The following is a 12,500-nucleotide window of genomic DNA, read 5'->3' as shown; positions in this document are numbered from 1 at the left end:
CAATAACAACAACACTTTAAACACAATCCACAACAACAGTTATAACTAACAAACTGTAACAATGAATAATAATTCATCAGTAAAGACCATGTACCGAAAATCGTCTTCGAATATTCCGGAAAGGAATTCAGTGATCTTTCGTAAATCTCGTATGTACAATACAATGAATGCTCAGTCCCCGTTGAGTTTAGGGACAGGAGTGGCGAGTTCGATTTCTCACAAGGGTGTCACTGACATTAGATGCAATAGAGAAAAGGAGAAAAAGGAGTTGCAGGATTTGAACGAAAGGTTTGCCAACTACATCGAAAAGGTACGTTTTCTCGAGGCTGAGAACAAAACCCTTCGGGAAGCTTTGAAAAAGAGCAAACGGGATTTTAACATCGAACCCATTAAAGCGATGTACCAAGCTGAGATTGACGAGACCAAGAAACTTCTGGATGACTCCAACAATGAAAATGGCAACCTTAAGGCCCGTATTGGGACTTTGGAAGACGAGCTGGAAGACTTACGAGCTCAGTGAGTACGAATACTTAAATATATTCTAACAAATTCTTCTTATCTTTAATCCAAGGATAAAAATTTTATTATTTTCTGTTTTATTTTCCGACGAAGAGTCATACCTGAAATGTCAAGTTCCTCTTCTCACCACGGTTACGAGTTCATGACCTCGGTTGTTTAATCCATTCAATTTCTCATTTTTCTATTATCTCCTGGGGTTTATTACAGTAGCTATGTTGTTATTACAAGTTGTATTTTGCGAGTTTATATCAATGCGTTGCCGATCGAGTCGATGACAGGATATTTTGTTGGAGAAAAGAAGGAAACAAAGATATACTAGGGTGATTTGTATATTTATTTTTGTCTGAATCTGACCAAAGATAGCCCTAAGCGATCATTTGAGCCGTTATTGCCCTTAAACGTTACGAGTATGATCTACACTAAAATTCTAATCACCATATGTGGAATAAGGTAGCACAATACAAACAAGCTAAACCGTTCACCTCTACCATCCCACAACACAAAATGGTCATCCAGCTGACTTGGGAAATCCTTACACCACTCACTGTTACCATCAGTCTTCGCTTGGTTATATCGTCCTGCTCTTCTGACACGTGATTGTCCCTTTGAACTCGCAAACTTTGTAAACTCTCATGAGATTGTTTCTTGTTCTCATCTGTACTAGGTCAAACTTACTAAAAAAATTCTTTTCTAAGCATTTAATCTAAACTTTCCTCCCCAGGCAGCACACCCCTTGAAATCAATCCTTCTTAGTTGTCCTTTTACACGCCTTTTTGCATAAGTTTCCGTTGAACATCAGATGCATTAACCCTACAAGCCTTGGACGGCTTTTAGAGGCTACAGGCCTGTTTCTCTACCTTCAGATGAACTGTCAAAGAAAAACAAGGATGATTTGAATATCATCTGTGTCATTCCATTTCTTTTATAAGGTAGGATGTAACTTGAGGGAGGTGTGACTGTTATTTCTAGCAAGTAGGGCATCAGCATACAGCAATGAAGACCAATTTATGACATGCGTGTCAATAGTGACACGACAAGAGGTTTTAGATATCACGCGATGGATTCTGTAAAGTTGTCAAAGTAAACATATTTTGATTTTATTTTAGTTTTGTAAATACGTTCTGAAATTTCAAAAAGTATTTCATTAAATATTTATTTCCTTTAGGTCAGTCCTGATCAATCAGGCCTTCCTACGATCAATACTATTTACTGGGATATAGTACATCTTAAGGCCACATGAAACAATGCGTTCTTGCTTTTGGTTCAAGCAGTAGAGAGCGAATTGAAAGAGGTTTTGCTGCTATTTCCTGTAAACCGAGCTACTACACAGATGCTCTCTTGTTGTTGCTATTGTTGTTTAGCCTCAAATGAATTTTGATTGAACTGACATAAGATCGAAGACACTGCAGCCATTGAACAACAGTTAGCCCTTTCAATGTGCCCTTCTTTTTCAGACGATATAGTATAATTTCAGTTTTGCTAATTTTCCTAGAGGAAAACTACGCAGTGGTTCCCTAGCCAGTTCATAATCAAGAAATATATTTACGGTTTATGCACAACTAAATACAATGCTGTTGTGTAAAACAGCCAATTAAACAAATGGTCTAAGGGTTGATGAGAGATCGAAGATCGATTTACTACAGAAAAAGTTTAATTTTAATATCAGTTAGACTCGCAGATAAGAAATGTGGAAGTGTGGGTTCGAACGTGAAAAGCAACCATTGACAGATTTTACGACTGCGAGACACATCAGTATCAAGACATAAATTAACTCTCTATTTTTATTTATTTCTTATTATATATCTTTGTATATATGTTGGGTATATATAAGCACACACAGTTAATGCCTTGGTGACTTTAGTCGACACATATTCACATTTTAAATAGTCCACCAGATATGCACACTTGTGTTGCAGACAGAATTCGTGAGAGAAGGTGTATAGATATCTAAGCTATTCCTATTTTAAAACATCTGCACACATAGCTGTTTTGTTGTTCTTTCTATTTATAATATGAATATACCCAAGCGTGAATAATCTTTTGACACTCTAGAAAGAATAACATAAAAAGCGACACCAGCTGCACCCGTTCTTTCTAAGCCTTCCTCTGATGAAGCATCCGTATTATTCGTTGCAATATTTGATTGCGTGAAGAAACAGAACGCTCTCTCCGAAGTTCGAACGTAATTATATTTATACGCTCGTTATTCGAGGCGAATTGTAATTTCAAACGTTCAAGCAATTTTAACATTGAAATATTTATGCGCGCGTGCTCACGTTGATGACTACAGTGTTTAACGTTTCCGGTCTTTATTATAGCGGTAGAATATGATTTAAGGTAATTTGGTCGTTATTTTTAGTAGGTCCAGCCGCTGCATGAAGGCTATCTCATTGGCATGTTACGTTTTCTATTGGTGTCAGTTAGTAATTTATGTAGGTTCTTGTTTATCTCTGACCAAACTAATGACACAAATACATTCCAGCTGTGACCGACTAGTTTTTTCAAACATAGTTTATTACAAACTACATTGTCCAATATGTCTATTAATTTTTTAAAAAATGGACGAGATCCGCGAAAAGTTTGTCTGCCATTTCCAGCAACGGTGAGACTGCATAAAGATTCACATAAGATATATAATTAATGATGATGATAATTGCAAAATAATTAGATTTATTTGTCTTTAATTCTATTTCATGTGATCTAATATATATATTGTTATATTTCGGGATGGTCATTTCCCTTTGTTTCTTTTTTTTTTTGCCAAATAAACACACACTATATATAAAGCATGTGTTTATTTGGCTATATATATATATATATATATATATATATATATATATATATATATATATATATATATATATCATCCCGAAATATAACATACGGTTTCACATCAGGAATCTTGCAACACAAATTTATAATCGTATATATATATATATATATATATATATATATATATATATATATATATATATATCGTTTCCAGTTCTGTCTGGTTTCACAGTTACCCGTACGTACGTAGTTGACTGAAGGATGTCATTTTACTCACCATCGTCACCCCATCTACACACCTCCCCCATGCTTAGCCATCTTTCGCCTTTTGAACACTCAGTTCTTCATTATTGAAAGCTTTTGAAACTTCCTCCACCTGATCAAATATTTAACGAAACTAACGAATTTTATTCATCGTTTAACAACCAGTTCTTTCAAGGAACTTCAGGTTTCCCGAACGGCCGTATTAATCCGTTTGTTCTTCTTTCCTGCGTGTTCTCAATAATCTTCTTTGCCATTACATTTTCAATGCATCAGTCTATCTTATTAATTGCCCAACTTTCATATTAATACATCATTGCTAGATATATCATAGAATTTAATAATCTGTCTCTTTTATCTTTCATTAATTTCTGTAGTCTCATCAAGGCAGCTTTTCCAACGATTATTCTGATATTAATTTGCTATTGAGCATTTCCTAATTTTTCTTTCAACATTGCAGCTACCGTCTGATCTCCAATCATAAGTTATTTTCAATCTGAAGATGATATAACTCCGGACTGTTTACGTTTAGTTTCTAAACCAGCATTTATACTCCTTTCTCTTACTTTTCCACCATCTCTCTCACACCATCCTCTCATTCTCTTTCCTCCCCCCCTCTCTCTCTCCCTCTCTCAATTTGTTTTTATGTCCTCATACTTTGGTAGTTCAGCAAAAACAAAAAAATTAGAATAAGTACCGGAGTTTAAAAGAATAAGTATTGCGTGATTTTTGATCGACTAAAATATTCAAGGCGGTGCTGCAGCGTGGCCGCAATTTAATACCTGAAATATGTAAAAGAGTGTGCGTGTATGTATGTATGTATGTATGGTAGATTTTTTTAATAAACAACAAAAATTATGGAAAAAACAGTTTGAGATCGATAATTAAAATCGTTTCATGAATAACGTGTCTGGTCGGCAAGCGATACCTAAGAGAGTTTATCATTCTCTTTGATGCTCAAATTACTATTTACATACCTGTGATCTTTAATTGTAATCGTAACTAGTGTTTACAAATATATATATATATATATATATATATATATATCTGGTCACTGATGAGGAGAATTTCATTGTGGTTTTACATAGTTGGAGCGACTGCGTGAAAGCACCCTCGCTGACACGCTACATCACGTTATTGTTTTTTGTTGGCGTGTAACCACAGAGCAATTCTGAAAGAGTAGTCCTTGGATTTAAGACCGTCCAAGCATGGCTATCTCTTTTTTTCCTTTTCCTTGCATTGCCTATCTTGGACTATATTACCGAAACATTGTAGAATGACTTTGAGCAAGATTCGTCTACTTCTTCCAGCACATCATGATGTTGCTGTATAGTCCCTGGTCAGCCCTGATTCAAAATAGTTGGTATTAAAAGCTTCCCAGTCATGATCATCCTCTGTCATTTGTTCAGCATATCTAAATCTACATAATCCAATATTTCCTACATTTTTAGAAAGGTAGAGCATCCATTTATCTATCTAGTTTTGCCGCTCACTGCTCTCCTCCATAGGGTCCTATCAGAAGCAACTGTCATTACATATTCCGGCTGTGTTCTCAAGCATGACTAACTGAGACAATGCATATTATCCAACCATCTCGTTTTGGCCTATCACTGGATCTCCTGCCGAATGACTCGGTCTGAAGAATCTGTTTTGTGATCTTTTTTACGCGACATTCTAACCACATGTCCGTAGTACCGGATCTGTGACCTCTCAATGAGGAGAAGTAACGGCTTGACGAAGAGAGACTCTCTGATCTGCATGCTACACACTCTGTCGAGTAACGTTACTTCAGAGATCCTTCGGAGGAAGCCTATTGCCACCATTTGTATTCACAATCGTACTCTTTCGGTCATTACGAATCTTTTCTCTTTGAAGGTCATCTGCTGGAGTTGGCGCATTGCTGTGACAGCACCTGAAATTGTAGCATCCACTTCAGCTTCCTGTCTCCTATCATTCGTAAATACGATTCCGAGACACTTAAACTTCTCCACTTGCTTCAGTGATGTTCCACTAACATACAATGAGAAGTCTTTCTCGAAAGAACCAATATTTCATTGTTCGCAATCAATAATTTACTGTTTGCAACACTCATCATTATAATGGTTCCCTACTGATGCACCACAAGACATACTTGGGTGCATCGCAGGTTAGTTTTTTTTCATTTATTTACTTGCTGAGACTGGGGAAAAGGACAGTGTCCAGAGCGTTCGTAGGCCTCTTAGACCGGCAATATTAATATCATAAATATTCCTCTTGAACCTTTGAAAGTTATCACCACCAGGACAGATATCTGCAAGAAGGGATTCCAGAGTGCCGACATTTTGAGAAGAAAGGACTACGCGAAGTGACTAGCGTGGGTTTAGAGATAACGTTAGAGACATCAAGAGTAACGAAAAGAGAATAGACTAATGAGAAGCGAATGCTTGAGTGTAAGTGACGTTAACTCAACCATACTCCATTAGAACTACTGTAACAGCCGCAGAGAATCTTCTAGAGAGGAAACGGTGCGCCTGTGAGTTATAGGCTGGAGCCTGTGTGTGAATGACTTTATGCCAATTAGGTGGGTGACCATTTTCTCTGAGGTCGTGGATGACTGTATATGCAGCTGTATCACCGTCAAGGTGGGAGAGTAATACTCCATACAAATACTTGAAAAAAAACCTTAATTCATAATTTTGTTATACGCAAGCATGATTAATGAAACAAAGCAAGCAATAGTTTCGTGTCTTTTTTTGACTTCAAGATGCAGTTTCTCTTTTTTGCTTTTTACTTCCGATACGAAATACACCAGTAAGGTTTTTTCTTTTTCTTTCTTTTTTTTTGTGGATTTCCGTCACAACCATAAGGGAAAGGAAAATGAGATCTATTGTTGAAAGATTTAATCTGGTTTAAGAAAATTTAGCAGCTATTTCTAATTGATCGAGTGTTCACATCGGAGACCCTCATCGGTCTGTTGGCAGATCGTGATATTGATATCGCTGGTAGTTGTTAAGATCACCATGATATTGTCATGGTGGTGGTAAAAGTTATTGTAATTAACTATCGTCATTTGAAAGGTCAAAGATAGCAGACTACCATCATGTTATAGTATCTAAACACACACTTATATGTGAGGGCACTGTACAAACACACACACATTCATGTGTGTGTGTGTGTGTGTGTGGATGGTTAGGTGTGGTTTCGCTTGGTTTGTTTTATTGGAGGTGATTTCTGCTTCGTAGTTAAATGCCTCGACATTGCATGATTGATTAAATGAGCATACATAAGTATTTCTCCATATGCAGTTAGTTTAATTGGCTTGCGTGTTAATAGATTATGTGGGGGGTCCTTCATATTGCCGCTAAGCATTTAACCCGGCCAGCTAACGATTCTGTTAGTTTGCTGCCTAAATGTATTAAAGTAAAAAGGTTTGAAGTAGATAGTTTTTCAGTGTCTCTTCTAATTATTGGTTAGCTGGCGGTTAGGTGCATGTGTGATCTTATTTTTCAAGCTGTTGACTTCAATTCTGTATAATAATTGAGTGTCTAATTGTTGACTATTTGATGACAGGTTACAAATTCTTTTATTATGAATGAGAATTTTGAAACCTATGACTGGACATCAAGAATATATATTATCATATTTTAGTTTTGCAATATGATTGTATTTGTTAGTGATTAGATTGGGGCTAAAATGTCTAAGAAATTTACGGCACTTACTTTTGTAATTTTTGTCGAAATAAATAAAGCTGTCTACTCGGTCGATTTTTAGCACATTTAATATCTATTGGTGTGCTAAGATATGGCTTACCCATTAGCCTATATCTATTGTAGTGAATTTCTGCTTCAGTATATTTAGACTATATAAACTAATGGGATTACATATTTCTGCGCAGTCAAATAATTCCATACGGACGTTTAATCGATGAAAGTGCTAGACCAGGATGTTGAGCACGCCTTTACTATTACTGTCGACGATTGCGAGTTGAAGGTAGTTTATGAGTTCACACTGATTCTACAATCACAGACAGTCTCTCTCCAGAGATCAAGACATTTTTTTAAGAACAGCCTCAAGACTATTCAGAATGACAAGGGTCCGAAAGAACTGCAACTTAACGGTGAACGCTAAGCTCGCGTATCAGTCGACCGCTTTGTAGCAGTGAGACTTGTTACAGTGAGCTGTGAAACTCTACCCTAGACAAGAGCGGCATCTCAAAGCCTTCCACCTATGCGATCTGAGACGGATGCTGGACATCAGATGGACAAATCGAGTCAACAACAGCGATATACTGGCCCGCGCATGAAATATATAAAGAGCATGAAATATATAAAGTCCTTTGCAAACTAAACGTTGAAAGGTAGGCGGGCATTGCTAAAGATCGCTCCCCGCTCTGCAGGCTGGAAATTGGCAGGGGTTTTAAAAGACGAGAAGAAAGGATGAGATTGCTGGAGAAAATCATATTCGATGTAAAAGCAGCACCAGAAGACTGGTTGATAGTGCATTTAATTGCAGTCACTGCAGCCGGGACTGTTGTTCTTATGTGGTTCTAGTGTTACAACAGACGCTGCTCTGTGAACGGTGCAGATCTATAGCCATGCGAGACCAATATGTATACATACATACATACGTAAACATACGTACATACATACATGTGACCCAATACTGACATGACAGTCACATAAAAGCGCGAGCTGTTTATGTTTGTATATGTGTGTGCTATATTTTGTTGAGTGATGTAAAGTAAATCTTTCTTTTGCTGACGTTGTAGTGGAACAATAGCAAATAATTGTTTTGTTGTTTCTCTCTCTCCCGCTCTCTCTCGCTCTCTCTCTTTCTCTCTCTCTCTTTCTCTCTCTCTCTCTCTCTTTCTCTCTCTGTAAACAGAAAATAGATCAAACTGAGCGATTTCAAATTTCATTTGATTCTGATCATATATAAAACACTATCTGATCTGGCTACAGTGAGTGGCGATTAATTCATAATAATTAATTATGCATTACATAGCGTCCACTCTCTACTATATATGTAGTGTAGTGCAAAATAGTTTTTTCTCGTAAGCAACCTTGAGCCGTCGTTGTATTATAAAACCTGTAACCAAATGTTTGGCGAATATTATTGCATGTTACTTTAGCAACATCATGCAACGTTAGAAGGTGGCACAGATGGTATTTAATGACAATTTTGTATATCGCCAACATTTTCGGTTGTATCTCATGGTTTGAAGGTTTCACTGTATCGCCTGCATTTCAATTACGAAAGTGTAATCTGCGAAATGTGACGGGATGTAACGATCACGAATCCAAGAGAGTTTACGCTTCATGCAAATGTTAACATCATCTTTAAGCTTACGAGCAACATACCCATGCATAACCTATTTCTCATTTATTCCGTATGTTACGCTTCTCTTCCAGATCTCTGCATGTATAAATACGTATGTGTGTTTGCATGTATGTATGTTCGAATACAAGTATGTATGTATGTATGTTCTCTTCTATTTTTAATTATTTAAGTTCTTCCTCTGAGGAAGGAGCTCCTTTCTAACAAAGATACAAATCTCCATCGTCGGAATGTAGATAACGAAAACAATGTTACAGTTTGAACTTGAGAAAAGTTTTGCATATTTTTACTGTTCCACTTACAGATTGTGTTTGTAATGTGTGAATTAGTTTATTGATTTCTTTCTCTGAAACTCCCTGTATGTATGTATGTATGTATGTATGTATGTATGTATGTGCGTGTGTCTGTACGTATATACGTGTGACTGCAAATCGATTGATTGCCAATGTCAGCTGAGTGATTGTGAAGTATTTGTTGACTGTCTAGATTATGCGAAATGCCTGCAGGATATCGCCTGGCTATTCAGAGAAAGAAAGAGGAAGAGAGAGACAGAAAGTGAGAGAGAGAAAGATAAATGGGGGGGGGGGTCAGAAAGAACGAGGAGAAAGACTAGCAAACAGATCAGAAGCAGAGATCGAGAGAAAGAGAAGAATTATTGTTATTAATATAGTCGTTTAGCCCCGAATTAACGCTGTTCGATCAAGCCAATGATCAATAGGCGTTACTACCGTGACTAACCCATGTTGTCGAACACTAAATTACCCAATACCTTTCGGCTTTTATATATATATATATATATATGTATATATATATATATATACTTTATAGAGTGCCAATTGAGGATGAGTTGGCTAATATTTTTAGCAAGCCAAGTAACTAGCTAAACAGATGCTCTTTCACTGGCTCGAAGAAGAACAGCAGCAGTAGTAGTAGTTGTAGCAGCACTAGTAGTAGTAGTAGTAGTAGTAGTAAACGTGTCGTTTTTCGTGGAATATGTAGCAACACCTGTTTATTAGCAGAGGAAAGGAAGGTTTGGGACAGAATGGAATATGATGAATGTAGATTAGAAAGCTATAGGTGTTTGTAAGGGGTGGGGTAGAGGTGATTATTGGTTTGTTATGTGCGTGTGGTGTGATAGTGTGTTTATGTGTATGAGTATTTGCGTGAGTATGTGTGTGAATGTCTATGTACTTGAGTATGTGTGAGTGCGTGCAATTGAATGTTTATTATAAATACCATTGATTGTAAATACCATTGATTGTAAATACCATTGAATGAATGCGAGTGAGAGAGAGAGTTTTAGCTGTAAGAGGGGGGAAAATGAAGAGCAGTGGAGAGTGAGAGAGAGAGAACTAAAGGAATTAGAGGAGGAAGAGAGGGAGGATGAGAGAGAGAAAGACAGTCAGAGAGACAGTCAGTTAAACAAGCAGATAGGCAGGCAGATAGACATTCAAATAGAACAGACAACAGACAGTCAGCCGGTCAGACATACAGAGGCAGAGAATAAATCCTTTCAAAGTGAAATGAAATGGTAAAATTTACTCAGAGAGAAGTAGAGGGCAGATTGAGAGAAAATGCGAGAGGAAGGTGAAAGGGGGTTATATCGAAAAAATAGAAAACAATGAAGAGTAACTGAAGAGAAGGAGAGAGGGTGAGATGGTGTATGTAAAAGTGCAGGAGAGAAAAGAATGGGGGAGCAGAAAGAAAGACGCCACGAATAATTCCGAAAAAGAAAGCAAGATTAGTCAGAAAAAGTGGAAGATAAGAGTGAATGATAGAGAGACAGATAGAGAGAAGGAGAGAGAGAGGGTTGAGAGAGATGAAAGAAGATAAAATGTAGTGAGAATAAGCGGTCATCTAAGTCAGAAAAAGGAGAACGGGAGAATAATAATGGTGGATATCAATTAGTAAATTCCTGAGAACAGACGACACATACACATACATACACACACACACACACTCTTGGTTATTCAGATACACAAGCATATATATGTATATATATATATATATATATATATATAGTAAGATTTATGGCTAGCATACATACGTATTGAAATAAATTCCTTAGAAGCGGCAAGAACATATACACACACGTATAGGTATGGGTATCCACATACACACACATGCGCACACAGACGCATATTTACACACATGCACACACATATATATATAAAATACATATACATAGATATACGGACCTCTACATATATACACATATACACACGTATACACTATACATACGTATATGCAAATATATGTATATTTAAATATATATTTATATAGACTTACAAAGAATGAGTCCTGGGGTCGATTTTCTCGACTAAAGGCGGTGCTCCAGCATGGTCGCAGTCAAATGACTGAAACGAGTAAAAGAGTATATATATGCATGTATATACATAAACGCACATGCATACATACATACAATCATTCATTCCTACATACATACAATCATTCATTCCTGCATACATGCGTTGAGCTGCTGGCTCACATTCAGTAATTACCTCAGCTATTTGATCCGCGTCTCACATTACTGATCTCTCGATAGTTTGAACACACGGTTGGTCTAGGTGCAAGGTAAGTTAATCATATCAATTTAAAATGCGAAATACCATAACAGAGAACAACAGACAAAAATAAAATACACAGCACACACATACACAAACATATAATACAAGAGTATTAGTAATCAAGAAGTCGACAGGATGCATAACTGTCATGATAGATAGTAATTTCAGCGTTTCAATGCAACCCTACCATTATCTCAGTTTTTCCTTCTAGTTAAGTTAAACACTAGAATCCGAAGAAAGTGATGGCCTACGTCGAAAACAATTAGTCTATACTTCCCGGCCCTCTCGTTCCCATACTGTCTTTTCTCAAAGTAATGTGATTAAATGTAAATACAAATATACGCAATATATACATGGGTGCGTGTGTACGTATACACACACACACACACACACACACACACATATACATTCCTATGTATGTATGTATGTATGTATGTATGTATGTAAGGCAAGTGGATCTTCCGTTGATTTCGGTGATCAGTCAGTATTCCTGTTGCCCGATCAACGGAACTACATAACTATGCGTTGACTTGTATAGGGTGAAAAGTGGGTGAGCATTCCACAGACAATTGCACCCTTGGCGTACGTATTTAGCCAGTCATCGGGCCGAATCAGTGTGATTTTATTGTGTGTGTAACGCAATTGACTGAACATTCCAAAGACAATTGTAATGTTTAACAGAAGCAGTGTGACTCTGTGCAGAACAATGACAGTTCTTTGAATTACATGGTGCAGTGTGCGGGGGAGGGGTGTGTGGAGGAGGAGGGTGTGTGTGGAGGAGGGGGGTTAGGGCTAATTGAGGTTATTATTGTTTTATAACAGGTATGAGAATAACAACGGGGGAAAAAATCTACTGATGGTGGTGGAACTCCATACTGAAAATAATGTCAAGTTTCTTATGAAATTTGCTTTGACTGGGATTGAAATTTTCTTCTGAACCAGTTCAATGGCATGTTAAGCAACGCTTAAAGACCCCAGTCACTCGAATTTCATTTAAGCACACACACACACACATATCATATACTATATTATATTACATTTATGTTATATATTATAATATACTAT

The 12,500-nt window shown here is 37.0% G+C and overlaps 1 protein-coding gene across 1 annotated transcript in view; it reads left to right on the top strand.

Annotated features, from left to right (window-relative positions):
- LOC106875307 (60 kDa neurofilament protein) overlaps window positions 1–12,500 on the top strand; it is a 48,666-nt gene that overhangs the window by 699 nt on the left and 35,467 nt on the right. Inside the window, exon 1 of the mRNA XM_089339444.1 lies at window positions 1–516. This exon is cut by the window's left edge and continues 699 nt beyond it. Within this exon, the coding sequence (XP_089195570.1) occupies window positions 62–516 (455 nt within the window). The 5' untranslated portion in view covers window positions 1–61. The remainder of the gene's footprint in view (window positions 517–12,500) is intronic.

The sequence above is a fragment of the Octopus bimaculoides genome, chromosome 21 (genome assembly GCF_046866305.1).
Source record: "Octopus bimaculoides isolate indiv1 chromosome 21, ASM4686630v1, whole genome shotgun sequence".
NCBI lineage: Eukaryota > Metazoa > Mollusca > Cephalopoda > Octopoda > Octopodidae > Octopus > Octopus bimaculoides.
Note: the sequence above shows the minus strand (reverse complement) of the source record. Positions and strands in the feature narration are given on the sequence as shown.